General features: G+C 44.8%; 1 protein-coding gene across 1 annotated transcript in view; it reads left to right on the plus strand.

Moving 5' to 3' along the window:
• The first annotated feature begins 261 nt into the window (after nucleotides 1–261).
• The window catches only part of CTDSP1 (CTD small phosphatase 1), a 48,423-nt gene continuing 29,649 nt past the window's right edge, over nucleotides 262–19,035 (plus strand). Inside the window, exon 1 of the mRNA XM_083153707.1 lies at nucleotides 262–776. Within this exon, the coding sequence (XP_083009833.1) occupies nucleotides 710–776 (67 nt within the window). The 5' untranslated portion in view covers nucleotides 262–709. The remainder of the gene's footprint in view (nucleotides 777–19,035) is intronic.

The following is a 19,035-nucleotide window of genomic DNA, read 5'->3' on the forward strand; positions in this document are numbered from 1 at the left end:
GTTCTGAAGCAGTTGATTTACCGACCATGTCTTTCCAAAGATGTTCGGCAGCAGCTGATGGGGAATCCTGTCCTTCAAAGAATGCAGCTGCAGATACACCTCCTCCTATTCCATTATTCCCTATTCTAAAGATGTTCATCAGCAGCTGATTCACAAGCCTGCTCTTCCAATGATGTTCTGCAGCACTTGAGCCACCTCCCCCTGTTACACGCTGTCCTTCTGATGATGTTCTGCAGAAGATGTTTCCCAGCTCTCTCCTTTAGCTGCAGCCTGCAGCTCCATTCTCTGTTCGTCATGGCCAACATGCTGCCAGTGATTCTGACCCCGTGGGTCTCAAGCATGAACTCCTCTTGCACCCAAGCAGCAGCGATAACATTCTGCCAGCCTAGGACTGCGAAACGAGCGGCCCCCAGCGGGAGCGGGTGGAATCGCCGCTTTAATGGGGTCCCTTGAAACCGCCGCTGGGCTCCATGTTTGTACCCGAGCTGTGAGCAGAGAACTCCATGTTGTAACAAAGTTTCCAGCAATCTCCCCTTTTTGTTTTTTTTTTATTTTATTTTTCTCCCTCCCTCCGTTCTCTGTCTGTCCCCCCATGCCCCCCGTCCTGTCCCCTTTCCGCCCTGTATTCTTCATCTCTACATCCAACCCAAAACCCAGAGGGAAAAAGAAGTCACAGAACTCCTGGAGGATCTAGGTCCGGGGAGGTGTGATGGACAATCCGTCCATATTCACCCAGGTCAGCCGAGAAGATGTGAACTCCCCGCTGCAAGATAAAGGTGAGCCCGGGGCCCAGAGCTGGGAGATCGGGGCTGCAGAGTGCTGGCATCACATACATTATAGTAGGGATCATTTAGTGCTGGTTTCCTGCTGCTGGCGACTGGGTGCCTGCAACTGAAGGTGTGCACCCCCAGATCTCCCCAATATTGCAGTGCAAGGCCATGCATTATCTACGGCTGTGCCAGGCATACTGTACCCCTGCTTCTATAGCGGGTATTTAATCGGGAATGATATAAAGGGGGTTTGACAGATAGGGGGCGGGGCAGCATAGATGTCACATAACGTGGACCCCTGTAGCTTCGGCTGGCACCCAGTGATCTGGGCACAGAGTCCTCTGATTTTGCCCAAGATGGATATTTTGGTAGCAGCAATAGATGATGAAGATTGAACCTTTTATTTCCAGAATGACAAATTGGACTATTTCTGACCTGATGATTTTCATTTACTATTAACCCTCTCCGCTCCGTGAGGTTGACCTCCTGGCATAATCCAGGTTAACCTGTGCCTGTATCTGTCCGGATTATGGGGGGACCAGGTCAATTTATTTGTGTAGGCACCTAATAATAATAAAATAATAAACCAGCAAATGTATTATTATTATTATTATTATTATTATTACTACTACGTGTAATGTGGAAATGTTCCCAGCACAGCAAATTTGGTGAACACACTGTAGTCCCATTATACCTCAGTGACCCTTATATTCTAGTGATATTAGTGGGGCGCTGGGGGCCGTCCTGGCTGCAGCTTTGTTATTCCAGCACTATCTGTATCTGCTAATAATCCAGGGTGATAATGTGTTCACAAATGCTTCCCATAAACCTTTTTAAACAGCACAAACTAAAAAAGTGAAAGGAATTTTTGGCATGTATGACAGTGGTAGCATCAATTTAATAAAATGAACAAATAACCCTATTAGGTGCACTGCACAAGGACCAGAGACACTACTGACTTTCCAGTTAGTTTTTTTTCCCATTGATATATGGAATATAAACACAACATGATTTCTATTTAGTAATTCTTTTTGTGTTTCTAAAAATTGATGGAATCAGGTCTGTAGTACACTATAGTGCCGGACGAGCAATCTAGGTCTAAAACATTGATCGATATAGTTAACAACATCGTTCAGTGATATCACCCGCCCCCGCTGCACGTGCAGTCATTGCTGATATCGGCAGATTTGACTGAATCTTCAGATGACAGGGGAGATAATTTATGACATTGAGAATATAGTGGGTACACACTAGATGATATGCACAATAATATCAATAACAATATTGTTATTGGGCATATCGTTTGCAAATATCTTATAGTGTGCATGTACCCAGGTTTAGGTGTTCAGTTTCCAAGTATTTGACTCTTTTGTGTTAATATATTTTACTTTACACATTGACTCAGGGTTGGATATTAAATTCACTTTCTATTTCAGCTAAACTGCAATTTAAATTAAAGGCCCATACACATCGGGGGATTTTGAGCTGAAATCAACGCAGTTTTGTCGTTTGAGCTGCTTTCAGCTCAAAAGCCGCCCAGTGTGTATAGACCGGCGATTAGCATCGGCAAAAACAAACTCGGGATCTGTGAGTCTGGGATTAGCATGCTGTATTTGACCAGTTGTCTGACACATTGCTGATCATTGACATATGCTGATCGACATTTCTTATCCTCAAGCGGCATTATTGACCATTTATTATTATAAGAATTAATGTCCTCTGGTAAATGAAATGAAGGATATTGGAAGCTCCTTAAAGTTCCATCACCTGGCACTAGGGCCCCTGAAGACTAAGGGACCCACTGCTGCCCCTGTCACCTTTTTTCTGTCACTCACTGTTTTTTCCTGTCTCCCTCGGCCTCCCCTGTCTCTTCCTGTCACCCTCTGCCTCTCCTGTCACCTGCTGCTCTGTTGCATTTTGTGAACTTGGGTTGGGGTGGAGGAGGGGGCCCAAATTACATTTTTGCACCTGGTCCTACCACCCACAAGGGATCCCGACTGCCCGGACTCAGACAGTATGATGAGTGCAACAAAGCCCCTTGCGGGCTCGCTGCACTCGCCACGCCGCGGGCACGGTGGCTCGCTATGCTCGCCACCTATTCTATTCTCCTTCTATGGGGGCCATGGACCCCCACAAGGGAGTACAGCCGGTGGACGTCGGGCAACCGTCTGTCGGAGTGTTGACTAATGCCTGGGCTGGATATAGTATTCTGTATCTGTGGTGCCGGATATAAACTGGCCACAAACTTATCTCTGAAAAGATACATCACTGATGTTTGAAACTATCAGCAACTGTTCAGAGGTAATCTCAGAAGCTGGGTACAAGTACACATTGAAGTAATGTGTACCCAGCCAGATCTGACAATTAATCTGTAGATGTATGGCCAGCTTAAGTCACCACCCAGACAGAAAGAGTAACTACCTTTGTAAAATTATAAGAGACTTATGAATGGATCGCTAATCAGCAACCACTCACGCTAATCACCGCTGGTTTTCTGTCAGACCAACACGGAGAGAACTACGATTATGTTCCATATGTGTTTTCTGTAGTCAGTTCCCCTACGCATGCGCAATTATTCGATAATCGCTCGATTTGCGAATTCTCTATGTAGCTATACATGCTGAATTAGCCCCAAAAGTGAAGTGTGTATGCACTGCTGACCAGCATTCACCCAATGCTGCCATTTTGTGTATTTTCTTCCGATATTTTAGACAGATGGTGGACAAAGAACATACTTATATTGTATAGGTGTGTGTGTGTGTATTGGCACTGTGGCTGGGACATCTGAAGGGAGTGAAGTCTATTGTAAACTTGCAGCGTCATGGTGCATACACACGGCGCAATATGATCGCTGGCAATGTATTACTCAGCAATCATATTGCTCAGTGTCCCGTTTTCATCTGCGACCAGAGATGGTCGCAGATGAAAATGTCACACTGCCGGGAGAAGAGGCAGGGGAAGTCGCTGGTCGGAGGAGCATGCTCCTAAGACCAGCGACCATTCAGGGGCTGAAAACTGGATTTATCGCTGGTGCACACTCCCATCGCTGGCAATATGGTCGCTCAGCGACCATATTGCCAGCGATATTTGCAATAATCGCCCCCGTGTGTACGCACCATCAGTGTGATGCTGTGAGTGCCCAGCTTCAGAATATGTCCAGGTAATCTACCTCTGGGGGATTAGAGAGCCGGCATTTGCATTATTTGCTCCTTGGTGAAGGTATTGATTTAATGAATAGTCATATCTATCCTGTGATAATCACATTAGTCTGTTGGCATTGGTAGGCACATGCCCAGAGGCTGGCAGACACAGCAGGTGCAGAGGGTACAGATAGCAGCTGATGCTGACTCGTTATCAGTGAGCTTGTTACAGTGTATTCTGGATGGTTGTTTTGGGTGGCAATGAAATCTGTATAATAAGATGCCCCTTTCCCACTGCAGGTCTTAAACGGTAAATTGCCGTTTTTTCCCCACTATTTACCGTTTAAGGCTGCAGTGGGAAAGTGCCAGAGTTGATTTACCGGTTAAAGATAACCGGTATTTCAACACGTTTAAAAAGCAGAGTCCTACACGTTTCAGACCCGTTTTTTTGGCAGTGGGAACGGGTCTGAAACGGTATTTAGGACCCCAACACCAGTCAACCCCCTCCCCTGGTACCTGGCTTACAACCCCCGTACCTGTCCATCCTGCAACCCCCCCCCCCCCTCCCCCTTCCCCTGGTACTTGCCAGCTCGCCGGATCATGCAGCGGGGTCCGTTCATTGAATCCCTGTGGGTGACAGCTCCTGACTGATCTCTGCTTGCAGTCAGGGCTGTCTTGGGCAACCCCCCAGTGACCCCCTGTCATGTATGACCTACCGGCCGGGCAATGCAGGGACATAATGGGGATTGACAGAGCAGGAACAGCATCCCCACTGCTCATCACTCTCCCAGCAGCAGTCCCCTTACTACAAGTGCTGAGCATACAGCAGCCTGGCTGCACATGCGGGCACCCGGCACAGCATAGCAATCCTGACCTGCAGCCTAGTATGCGATCTATAGGGAGGACATGGCACAGGTGCGTCCCTGGACAGCGGTACATCCATCCCATACACACATGTTACCGGGAAGCACGCACTTGGCTATAGAAGTAGCGGGGATGAGGGCTGGCCGTAGCCGCCGCAATACCCGGCACCCCCTGCTGTGTGGAGCCCTCCCCCCCCCCCCGCCCAACTATCAGATCCTGCTGCCAGCATACACGATGGTGTATGCATGGGGGGTGATACAGCCGGAGCCTCCACAGCGTCCAAAGGAGAGTGTGCTGCGGAGTCAGGAGCTGTCACCCGCCGGCACTGCAAGAGTCAGGAGCTGTCACCCACCGGAATTCAATGAACGGAGCACGATCCGACGCACTGGCAAGTACCAGGGGAGGGGGGGGGGGTGCAAGACAGGTACGGGGTTTGTAGTTTGTAGGCCAGGTACCAGGGGAGGGAGGGGGGTGCAGGGCAGGTACCAGGGGAGGGCAGGGCAGGAAAGACGGGCACTCTTTTTTAAATGGTACACTGCAGTGGGAATAGCACATAAGGTGCGTACACACAGGGGTGATTTTGTGCAAAATCGCGGGAAATATGGTCGCTGAGCGATATATCGCCGGGTGCGCGCTCCCGTTTTTGCCCCTGTGGTGATCGCTGGTCGCAGGAACATGCTCCTGCGACCAGCTGATTACCACTGCCGGGCTCCCCCCGGCAGTTTCTTTTTCATCAGCGACCATCTCTGGTCGCTGATGTAAAGTAGAAACTGAGCAATATATAATATATCTCCCCCGTGTGTACACAGCATTAAACAGTATTTAAAACGGTAATCTAGTGCAATGTGAATGCTAATACCGTTTTAAAAACCGTTTAAAAATACCGGTACTTTAACCGGCTCTGCAGTGGGAAAGCAGCATTACATACAGTAAACTGAGGTATAATACATAACATATAATGCATTGTGAATATATTTTAGGGTTATATTTGGTTTGGTTTGCAGAAGAATTTAAACACCTCTAACTTGTAGACACATAGCTGGTGGCAGGGTTTTGAATACACCCTCAGAATCTCTTATAGTTGCACAATAAACATTGAAGACTAAAGGTCCCATGCATTCAGGACTTTCTTACATGACTTCTATGCATTGGGCAAATAAATAGCGTGAAAGTGTCAAATCGGACGCCATTTACTTACGATTCAGATCCAAAGCGCAGCACCGTGTATTGCAAGTTGCATAAACAGATTTCAACTGCTGCAATAAGGATTTATCGGAATTGCTGTCAAATCGGTGCACATCGTTAGCATTTTTCCAAGCTGCTCTATATCGGAATAGACATCATAAGTTGAGTCACTTGACTGTGCTGCCCATTATTTAAATTTAGAAGGAATCTTAAGATAAACTGTGACTATAATGTGTGTGCTGTACATAGATCTTATAAGATATAGCGTAAGTAAGGGTGCCCACACACGGCATGATTTTATAAACAATCCAATCTGTGACCCAATTTGCCTTGAAATCCAGAACACTCCTGGCCAAAAGATATTATGCACACACAGAGTGATTGTGTAAACAGAGGATTAGATCACAGGTTCTCAAACTCTGTCCACAGGACCCCACACGGTGCATGTTTTGCAGGACTCCTCACAGAATCGCAAGTGAAATTATTAGCTCCACCTGTGGATATTTTAAAATGTGTCAATGAGTAATGAATGCACCTGTGCACCCGCAGAGTGACCTGGAAAACGTAAACTGTGTGGGGTCCTGAGGACCAAGTTTGAGAACCCCTGGATTAGATGGGTCGTTTAATGTCTGCTAATCATGAACACATCATTAGCATATCATTCATCATGACTATACACACTGAATGATAGGTCGTTATCTTTCTGCATGCTGAAGGCATCAGCGAGTGAGATGAACAACCATCGTTATCATGCCCATATGTGGACATTTTTTAAAGGGAAGGTTGTTCCACTTGGTCAAAAACAGCCATATCATTTAAAAATGTGAAAATAAGCAATCGTGTACAAAATCGTAAGTACAGGACTCCAGGAAAGCTGCCAGGTAGTTCAAGGGAAATCACATGCAACATCAACTACAGATATGTTGTGGTACAGTAGTTTATGGCCACCTTTAGAGGCTTATTTATAAAACTGCAATATGATATTGGCTGCCTATTCCACCCATGCAGGTCAGCTTTGTTTAAAGTTAAATCTTCATCTACTGAAAATAGTCAAAAACAGACGCACTTTTGACTAAAACATGTTGATCGTCGAGTAATTCTCCGTTCCATGTGTTTTCCTACCGTGCTGATTTTTCAGACGAAAAATCAGCAGTTGGATTGAATAGGTCGAATATAAATTTTATCAGAAAATTGGCGAAAAGTGCAGATTTTCCAACTGTTGCAGATCTCAGTGAAGGCTGCAGCAATCCCTCTCCTGATACAAAAGCAGTGTCCATATTTTTATGTGGAAACTGGGAAAATTACCAATTTACCCAGATCTGAAAAAGCTCAGGTTGGACCTGACAGGTATACCCCTTTCAAACTTGCAAAAATATCCCGGGTTTTTGCACATCAACCCGGGATTTAGCTCAGTGTGAAGGGGTCTTTGACGAATATCCCGTGTTCAGCATTCCGAGATTTCTACCCAGGTCCTGACCTGGGTAGAACCCGGAATCAACACGGGATGCAGTCAGTGTGAACGGGTATCCCGGGTCAGCATGACCCAGATCCCGTTCACTGCAGTGAAAATGTGCCGCTGGGAGGTGCTGACATCTCCCAGCGCCGCCCCGGCCAAGCCTCCACCCGCCCGACTTCATTCCGGCCAGTGTGAAAGGGTACATTCCCGGGTAGTGTCCCGGGATGCATCCGGGAGCACATTCCCGGGTGTGACCCGGGTCTGCGAATGTGAAAGGGGTATTATTGACATCTTTAAGTAGCACTGACCATTACAGCCTGCCCTACAGGCTACATTTTCACAAAGGATACCTCTAAATCCCCTTTCACATTGCAGTTTTAACACTGCATATTGCCGATTTTTAACTGCTTTAAACGGTACCAGCTGCAATATGAAAGCTCCATAATCAATATACCGGTTACAAAATACCGGTATTTTGAAACGCGTTAAAAGCAGGATCCTACACGTTTCAGTGCCGTCTGAACAGCTCAGAAACGGTATTTGCTAACTGGACTTTAATTATTATGCTTCACCAAGATAAGCACTGTCCTGGCAAGAGGCCTTCATAAATGACCCTGATAAACTCTTTGTTATTGCCTTTATGTGTTGGGGAAATAAATACTTTTTTTTTTTTTTAATGAAATTTCCATCACATTGCTTTTCTCTGGGGAAAGTGCAATGTAACTTCCCAGCTCTGATGCTGTGTGTACAGAGCTTTGGCAGCATTTGCTAAGGATCTGGGGCCGGATTCTGGTTCACTTGCAAAAGCAAATTGTCTCTCTAATGGACAAAACCGTGTCCACTGCAGGTGGGACAGATGTAAATGTGGGTGTTATTATGTTTCTGTGCAGAGTAAATACTGGCTGCTTTATTTTTACACTGTAAGATATCAGTTTGAAGTACACACCCCACCCAAATCTAACTCTCTCTGCACATGTTACATCAGCCCCACCTGCAGTGCACATGGTTTTGTCCATTAGAGAGAGAATTTTCTTTTTCAAGTGAACCAGAATCAGGCCCCTGGTGTAGAGCTGCTGGGGTTCTACACAGCTGTTGAAATCCCTGGTATGAGTTGCTCAAATTATTGTCTAAAATGTTACTATAGACATTATTCATGATATAATACTTACTGCATGGGTCAAAATTTACAATTTAGAAAAACGACTAATTTTATGAAGCCATTTATGACGAAATATACAGGTAGCCATGGCATATGAAAATTAACTGCAGAACGATGCTTTTGAATGAATAACAAACGCCATGGTGATCTGCTCAGTGACCTCCATAGTGATCAGTCGGACACTAATTTATCACATGCTGATGCTACAGTATGTTTGGGATCAGTATGATTTACCAACAACTGAATTACCGACAATTACTTGACCGATACTGTTATACCGGCAGGTTGTAATACCTAAGGTCGATATCCTGACAGGTACATAATACTGACTGCTGAAATGCCTACAGTCAATATATCGACATGATCATAATGCCGGAAATGTTAAAATACAGACACAGTTATAAAGACGACATGGACGCCGTAATAGTGTACCACGTCCCCTCGTGTTGGTCACTGCACTGGCCATAATTCAGGCACATCGCTGCATTTGGCACACTGTTATATTCTCCCTTTATGCCCACTGACATGATAAAAGTATAAACAAGTCGGTTTTTGAAAAAAAAAAATCATGAAAAATTCGGTATTATTTGTGTTATTATTTTGGCTGTCGGCATTGGAGTCCTGTCTGTGTTTTCTTCCTATCAGGGTTTTACTTGTTGGTATTTTGATACTGTCAGTGTTTCGATTGTCGGTATATTGTCCATTGGCATTTGTTTGTGGAGATTCTGTTAATCAGTATTCAGTACCTCACATATAGGGGTAATTTAATTTAATGGCCCAAGATTTAGCATGGTAAAAACCCTTAAATAACACGTCCACGGATTTGGATTTTCATGGGTAGGCAAGCTCGCTATACCTGCACTATCTAATAAAAAAAAAAAATGGATGCAGTGGGGTGTCACACACACTGGGCATGTCACACGCGCACACATACTTAATCCCTCACAAGGGGCCAGATGTACTAAGCTTGAAAAGTGATAAAATGGAGAGTGATAAACCACCAGCCAGTCAGCTCCCAACTGCCATGTCACAGGCAGGGTTTGGAAATCAAAGGTAGGAGCGTATTGGCTGGTGCGTTATCACTCTCCATTTTATCTCTTTTCAAGCTTAGTACATCTGGCCCAAAGACACTAAAACACACTTCACAATCAGCCATGCTGGCGAAGACTTGACTCTGGCTGAAGAAGAGACCACTTCAGCAGGTGAGTAATTACTCACCAAGTTAGCTAATTGGAATATTTCTATTGCTTAATTAGTCCTCCAGGGGGTGCCATATGGGTGCCAGAGCAAGTCCTGGTGATTTTTTCTTATCACAAATTATTTTAGAAAATAACATACTTGCTCTGAAGGTACCGTATATACTCGAGTATAAGTGGACCCGAATATAAGCCGAGGCACCTAATTTTACAACAAAAAACTGGGAAAACTTATTGACTCAAGTGGGACCCTCACTCGAGTATAAGCCGAGTGGGGCTTTTTCAGCATAAAAAATGTTCTGCAAAAGTAGACCCCACTTTTACTTGTATTCCCCTCATGGTTAAACCAAGGAGGTTTTGCAGCAAACTGGATTTCCTGCAGCTACTGTATACAACTATGATTCCCAGCATGTTTTATGAGTTAAGGCCCGTGCACACTGGGCAATGTTAAACTGAAAGCCGCTCGAAACATGAGTTTTATCGACTTTCAGCTCAAAGCCGCGATGTGCTATGCAAAGCGGCCCGCCCCCTCAGCTGACAGAACCGGGAAGGGGGTAAGCCGCTCGGTGTGTGTGCACTGAGCAGCTTTCCCCTGATAGCGGTCATCACTGTCCATACACGCTGGGCATAATCGCCCCCAGTGTGTATGGACCTTTGGAATTCAACAGGAACACGAAATGCCAAACGATTACTTCAAGTAATCCTTCATAAAACTTCACTAGTGTATTTACTGACAAAATAATGATTAGTCTATGTTTTTAGAACCAAAGTTTGACCTATGTTACAATATGTGCTTTTATCTTCCCTCCAAATCAGAGAACTCATACTTCTGTTTATACTAAAGGCTTCTGAATCAGTCTCCTCCCTCTGCTCAATAAGAATAATGGAGAACACAGTTTAAAAAAAAAAATTATTTAATCCAAACATGTTGATTGGTTAAAGCATTCAACTTTTTTTTTTTTACATTTTAAATTGAGTCATAAAATGTTTATTGCTGGTGACCGGTGCACGCTAATCCTGTAATAGGTATTATTAATATCCTTACCCGAAGGTTAGGGAATAATGTAAGCAATTTGGAGAAGTGTCTGATGATGCCATGTATACATGGTCAGCAGGGCAGTAAGAGTGCTGTATCCAACAGCATGCATGGGTGTGGCGGACGTGTACATTGCTGCTACCCACGCAATGAGGTGTGGGACACACACAGGAGGCCCATTTCCCCTGCTCTGTGGATCCTGTAACTGTTTGTGCACTATGTCAACTGCACTGAAGATTTCCAAATGCTAACTTTCCATAAGTTTTTTCAGCATCTCATGGGTGTATACCTGGTCATATCAATTTGTTTATACCTGAGATCTGTTTCTGCAGCAAACTGAAAATAAAACTGTATTATAAAATATTACTAACAAAGTGTCTAAGAGATTAAGGACCTGATTCTGTTCCCTCACAAAAGCAAATTATCTCTCTTACGGACAAAACCATATGCAATGCAGGTGGGGCAGATGTAACATGTGCAGAGAGAGTTAGATTTGGGTGGGGTTTGTAGTTCAAACTGATATCTATATTGCAGTGTAAAAATAAAGCAATCAGTAATGACTCTACACAGAAACAAAATAACTCACCCAAATCTAACTATCTAATCTGCACATGTTACATCTGCCCCACCTGCAGTGCACATGGTTTTGTCCATTAGAGAGAGAGAATTTGCTTTTGCGAGTGAACCTGAATCAGGCCCTGAGCTCAGGACACTTAAGGATAGGAGTATATGAATATGTGGGAGGCAGATTTGTGAAGACAGATCAACACGGGACAAGGGGGTGTCATGATGCAGGGAGAGGAATGGAGGAGGCATCAGTCTATGCAGCAATCATATGGGTGGGTGGTGGACTGCCCCTATGCTGTGAACACATGGGGGCGATAGGGGCTGAAATTGCTGGAAATATGGTCGCAGGCGACCATATTGCCAGTGATGGGAGTGTGCCCCGGTGATAAATCGCCGGGTGTGCGCTCCCGTTTTCTGCCCCATTCTAATCGCTGGTTACCTCTGCGGCACCGCCGGCTGAGGTTCCTTTTCATCAGCGAACATCTCTGGTCGCTGATGAAAAGGGGACACTGAGCAATATGCTAGCAATATATTGCTGAGCAATATATCTCCCCCGTGAGTACGGGGCTTAACACACAGCAATGAATATTGTCCTATGACTGTGCTGCACATACAAATGGAGCCGCTTCTATTGCCAGCGGCCGGCTACCGCCATGGGCACGCGTGCACGAGCAACGAAGCCTGCTGGGGGTCCCCGCCGTCACCACCGGTCCCCCTCGCCGTCCCCCCCCCCCCCCCGAACTGGGCTGCGTCTCCCTGAAGCGGAGACGGGCAGGCAGACGCTACCCAGCCGCTGTGATACTGGGACGTGCTTGCGCGCACGGGTAAGACGCACGCGCGTCCCAGTCCCTATCGCCGGCGCTCTCCAGTGAAAGGAATCTGGCGGGCGCTGGGCAAAGATGTAGCATGCTACATCTGTATATCTGTGAACGACAACTGCTCAGACACTGCCATCATAAAAATATGTCACAAATATGTTATTTTATTATTTATTTTATTATCTGTCTATATAGATATATATGTCTAGTGTCTGCTTGTGTGTCTCCAAAACACTCTGTTGGCACTGAGTGAAACTACATCTCTTTCTCGCTTCTCGCTCACACATGCACAAACCCAGAGGCATTTGCTTTAAGCAGGCTTACTAGTATATATATATATATATATATATATATATATATACTTGATAAAGAGACCACCAGGTCTTGAAACGTTGGGTTTATCCAGGTCGTCTGTGTCGTTTTTATGAGTGCCGCTGCTCCCACCACGTTACATATTGAAACCCCCAGGGGATCCATTACCACCAGGTGTTCATTAACTGACCAGAGGAGTGCTGCAGCCATCCAAATGCTATATATACATATCTCATTATATATAGTGTCAATGTGGCTCTGAAATACGGCCATCTGTTGCCAATGAGTGAAACTACATATTTGGAAGCATTTGCTTTGAGCGGGCTTACATTGCCATCTGTTGGCAGCAAGTGAAACTACATCTACTAGCTTTAGAGGCATTTGCTTTGAGCGGGCTTACTAATATGCTACCTTGTGACATATATATATATATATATATATATATATATATATATATAAATGATATATATAATACTACACAATTATTTGCTTTCCAATATCTGCATTGGACTCTTGTATGACTCCTGTGGCCACTCCGTTTTCAGTGTGGAATGAATGCTACTTTTACAAGGTGTTCACTTAAAAAGGAAGTGAACCACTTTCTCTCATTGTAACATGGTGGTTTAAGGGTGTTACAATAGGCAATAAACTGTTACATTTTCCTAACAATTGCTTTATAGTTGTTGTTAGTGACATTTGCATAGTAATAATCTTTGTTGTCAGTAATAACAACAGAGCTTTTTCTTCAAGCAGCTGGAATCTCACAGTAGGGAACATTTGAAGTATAATAACATGACAATTTGGTAGCAATCTGGTGTAGAGATTTTACATTCACAGTTAAATATGCATGATTGACTTCCCGACAATGTATTACAGATTGAGCCTTGAATAACCAAAATTGTCAAAATACGAAATATCTGCAATATGTCATTTTTTGGGAGTGAGACTGAGATAGTGACACATTGGAGGAAATATACTAAAGCCCCGTACACACGGGGGAGATATATTGCTCAGCAATACATTGCTGAGCAATATATTGCCCAGTGTCTCCTTTTCATCAGGGACCAGAGATGGTCGCTGATGAAAAGGAACCTCTGCCGGGGGAGCCGCAGAGGTAATCAGCTGGTCGCCAGTGATTAGAATGGGGCTGAAAACGGGAGTGCGCACCCGCTGTCGGGGGAGCCGCAGAGGTAATCAGCTGGTCGCAGGAGCGCGCACTTCCATCACTGGCAATATGGTCACCTGCGACCATATTCCCAGCGATTTCGGCCCCTATCGCCCCGCTGTGTACACAGCTTAAGATGGGAAATAGGCTTCACATGTGATATTGCTATGGGCAACCAATCAGATCCTGTCTACTCTCTTCTAGAGGAGGGTTCTAAATAAATAAGAAGTAGCTTCTGATTGTTTGCCCATATCAATATCACATGTGAAGTATTCCCATCTTGGTAAATTTCCCCCATTTGCTTTCTGATGACGTAATGTAGACAAACTTTGTTTAATGCACACAATTATAAAAAAAAAAGTAAAAATGTTACCTTCAGACTGTATCTTTAAGGTGTATGTCCCAGCCCCCTGATGGTATGCATATATTCCCAAATACTTCTAGTCCCAAGCATTTTGTATATGGAACACTCAACCTCTATATCTATGTTTCTCCAGGCATTGCATACCATGGCTGTAAAAGTGAGAATAGTCTGTGTGTGCTGGTCTGTAGAAGGAAATGCTGGTTGTTGTTGTTGTTGTTTGTTTATTTCTTAAAACATAAATCTATACGTTCACATCCTACATGCATACATAATTTGAAAGTCACATTGGCCTTCTAAAAGCCTACTCTATGCACCTTTACACTACTGATCCCCCCAAAAATATGTAATTACACACTTTGCTGCAAGCATTAATATATTGAGATGCTAATTTCCATAAATAGGCCCTTATTCTGGTTCAGTCGCAAAAGAAAATTTATTCTCAAATGGACAAAACCATGTGCACTGCAGGGGGGGCAGATATAACTTGTTCAGAGAGAATTAGATTTGGGCGGGGTTTTACTTCAAAGTGAGATCTATATTGCATTGTAAAAATAAAGCAGTCAGTATTTACTCTACACAGAAACAAAATAACTCACCCGGCGATGGTATCGGGGGAATTTGGCGGACGGCTGCGGGGAGGGCAATGGTGTGTGTTTGAGTCCTGTATACTGAGCAGAACAAAACTCTAGAAAAAAAGCTGCTGCTGCAACATTGTGACACTTTGCACACAGATACAGAGACTCAGTAGCACACACATATACAAGTATCGCATTAAACAGCACAGTCTCCTCATGCATCCTAGTCGCATCGTGTTGCGCCGCATTTTCACCAGAAAAAATGCCCGGCACAATAGGATTCTAGTAGGACCTGGAGCACTAAGAGGGGCTGTTTGACTCAGCTTCAGAAATGATGTATGATGACACACTTGTGACACTTGAAATTATTTTAGGTTGAAGAGCATATTTTATAGAACAATTTGGGGGATGTTAAAAATAGTGCTGTTTTTTCTGTACTAATTCTGCCATTCAGTATTTATTTATTGGCATGGGTGAAAACAAACCCAAAAGCGGTCAAAAACGCCCATAAATTCACTTATCTATGTGGTATTCAACTGTGACGGATTTCTCAACCAGTCAAAAAATTGGCCCGGGCATTGAATAGGGTAAAACTAATTTGACCGAAAACTTTAGATTTTTCAAATGTGAAGATCCAGCCATAATTGAATACCCTTATTTCGGTGCTAGTGCAAATGCTGAAGGCCTAAAAACCACAGGTTAACCCCTTAAGTGGTGGATTTTCCTGGGGCAGGACACACCTACCAGGGTAGGTGTGTCCTGCCCCAGTAATACTCACCACTCAAGGGGTTAACCTGTGGTTTTTTAAGCCTTCAGCATTTGCACTAGTACCCATAGCTGAAGCCAGACGCAGCAGCCCCAGGGGAGCAGGGGCTGCTGCATCTGGCTTCATGGGATTATGGCGGTTGAGCGCGCCTGGGTGTTCGGGCGCTCGTGTATTCAGACGCCCGAACACAGGAACACCAGAGGGCTCCTGAAAGGCTGCAAACTTCCACAGCGGGGCCTGACGTCGGCGGGGAGGTATGTGCAAGGGGTAGGGGCAGGTATGCGACGTGGGGGGGGGGGGAGGGGAAGTGTCGCAAGTGATGTGTTTGCCCCATGGGTGTACAGCTGGAGGCACCACTGGCGCACACCTACATATTGTGGCATGCCCAGGAATTGTAAAATTTCAGGGCATACCACCTATGAGGTTAAAGCAAATTAATATAATGCATAATGCAAAAGCTCTTTTCAGAACACAGACACACACATACAAACACAAAGGGAATGTTAAGCATTAGCACTGGGCATGCAACTGGCATCAAACATTTTGATTGGAAACACTCTATTTTATTTTGTATAATAGGCTTTTTTTTAAGAAGTCACGGTGTCGTACCTGTAGTCGGTGCATAATGGAAAAACAAGAGTGTTGTCTTTTTTTTTTTTTTAAATCCATGGTTTAAACCAGGGGTGGGGAACCTTTTGTGTGCCAAGGGCCGTTTGTATGGGGAAAAAATCCTTTGGGTGGCCATATGTAAAAATGTATCTTACAAATTGTCCCGCTGCAGCCATTTCACGCTCCGGCGGCTGCCGCTGAATAGCACTAACAGCCTACGGCTGCTGTTGATTAAGATCAATCTCGCGAGAACGACCGACCTCTCGCGAGAATTCCCCTGTACTTTACTCCCGGCAAAGCCGCCGGGTGGGTTGGGAGGGCCACTCAGGGCCTGAGGTTCTCCACCCCTGGTTTAAACCAAGGTTGTATAAAATGGTTAACCCTGGAGCTACTTGATACTGACAGCAGTTATAGGAACATTAGTACTTATTATCTAAGATATACTATATTGTCTTTGGAAGCAACCTCAGTTTAAACAGATTAACTGTTATAACACTTGTTTTTCAAAATCATTCCTCAAAGTTATTACGTAATATAACAAATCTGATTAATATTCCATACCCCATTTCCATCACCTTTCTTTGTGTGTTTTGGATGGCAAGTGGCTGAGAAGACAATGGGTTGGGGATTTGCAGGCCTTGTCTTATTCCTGTTTTGGCAGCAGGGCATTCTGGGAGCTAAGATTGGAGCTACAACTGGATTAAGGAAGAGGGAAAGAGGATAAACATTGGGACGTCATGGAAGCCAGAGTTACATGGAGCCTAAGGGCCATATTAAGGGCAGTGTGCATGCTGGGGCTGAACGATGGAGGAAACATCCAGCATGATCGGATTTTTGCATGTCATCTTTATCTGTATTCGGTCCACATACTTAATATTTCTAATTTCCATCCCCTTTATACTAATCTAGTGTCCTATCCATAAAATAATGTTTCATAACAAATTAGGGTACTGCAGATATGGAAATTAATACTGAGGTTTTTAAAAGTCTGTGGTCATAGCAAAAGCAGACGCATTATATTTTCATACCTTATGGGTAGAAACTTTAACCTTTTACCAAAACATTGACTTAAGGGCTGGATTAATCATTAACTGTTCACTTATACTGATGTTTGCAACTGTTTTACTGCCACATAGAAAAATCCCAGGCACTGTATTTCCCAAAATTGGAAATTAATCTTAAGGCCCATACGCACTGGGTGACTTTGATCTGAAATCTGCTGTTTTGCCGTTTGAATCGCTTTCAGCTGAAAAGCCGCCCAGTGTGCACGGAGCAGCGATGGGTGGCGAGCCCGTACTTTACTGTTTCCTACATCTGTCTGATTCTACATTATCTCATTTATCATGCAAAATTAATTTCACCGCATCCAAGCTTGTTACATGGACTCCTTAGTGACTTTTTTGTTTTAACCAAATAATCCCAGTGCAGTTCCACATACTCAACATGGACACCATCCTTGCTGCATTCGGCACACTATTTTATTCTCCCACCATGCCCTAGTAGATGGTAGTGCATGAAATACCGCCTGTTGTCACATGTCGGCTCAGAAAAACCCCCATAAAAACTCATGTCGACCTTTTGACTGTGTACCATTGTCGACCTAATGCTTGTGTCGACCTTCCAACCCTTTCAACCTTAGCTACTTCGACCTATTTCAGGTGTCGACCTGAGCCCTGTTAACCTTCAGTGATCAACCCAATGCATGTCAACCTAAATACAGTCAAACTGTTGATAGATAATTATGCTTTCATGCTTTACCAGATTTTTGTTCCCACCAGATTGGACAGAACAATCTTTAGATGTGTACCCAGCTTACATTTGGCATACCTTCCAACTGACCTGATTTTGGCAGGACAGTCCCACTTTTTGGACACTGTCCCACCCTCAGCTCGAGGTGTTCCATGGTTGTGGTGCGGGGGAGTTGGGGGCCCCCCGTCACTCGGTCCTCTGCATAGCAGAGTAGTGGTGATTAGATGTTGTGCCCATGTACACAGTGTTGTGTTCACAGACGAGAGCTGCTGCTTCTAAGCAGCTCCCTCTGAGCTGGGCATACCCCACAGTGATGGAAAAATGGTTTGCAGCTATGCCATTTCCTGCAAAGCCATGCCACCTTTATGGATGCACACGCCCTTGACGTGCGCCAGACCACCAACTCCTATTTACAAAATATCTGGAGGGTATGCATTCGGTGATCCGGTTGAGTATTCCTTATCAGGATATCTGTTATCCAAATAATTCTGAAAACCATATTACTACTGAGTACATCTGTAACTGGCACTACTGGGACATGATTTGTAACTGGCACTACTGGGACATGATATGTAACTGGCTCTACTGGGGACATAATCTGTAACTGGCACTACTGGGGACATAATCTGTAACTGGCACTACTGGGGACATAATCGGTAACTGGCACTACTGGGGACATAATCTGTAACTGGCACTACTGGGGACATAATCTGTAACTGGCACTACTGGGGACATAATCGGTAACTGGCACTACTGGGGACATAATCGGTAACTGGCACTACTGGGACATGATATGTAACTGGCACTAAATATGTGCAAGAAAAGGATTGCTTAGCATTCAAATTCAGGAGCTTATTCAGGTCCATTTGCAGATTGCCTGCGTTCTCACGGGGTCAGATGGTTGCGCTGTGTGCAGTTCTGCGCATGTGCATATGCAGGGTGCTTGTACCCATGGAAAACAGACTGTTTGCCGGGTGCATGCACCCAACACAGCTGGCAGGGGGGGGATTGGGGTGGGTGGGTGGCACGGAGAGGGGCATGGGGTGCCGGCAGGGCCATCCTAACTGCATTATGGGCCTCCGAGCAAAGCAGCGCAGAGGGGGCCCCTATATATTTGTACAATATCACACAGCCTTGTTTAAGAAAATAAGCCATACTGAGGTCCTTTCTTTGCTGCTGGCACTGGAGCTGCTGGGGAGGAATGAGAAGAATGGGAAGAGAAAGGTGGGCTGGGAGACAGGGATGGGGAGAGCAAGAGAGGGTTGCTGGAGAGACAGGGATGGGGAGACAGGGGGTGCTGGGAA

This window comes from Crinia signifera, chromosome 7, assembly GCF_055691185.1.
Source record: "Crinia signifera chromosome 7, ASM5569118v1, whole genome shotgun sequence".
NCBI lineage: Eukaryota > Metazoa > Chordata > Amphibia > Anura > Myobatrachidae > Crinia > Crinia signifera.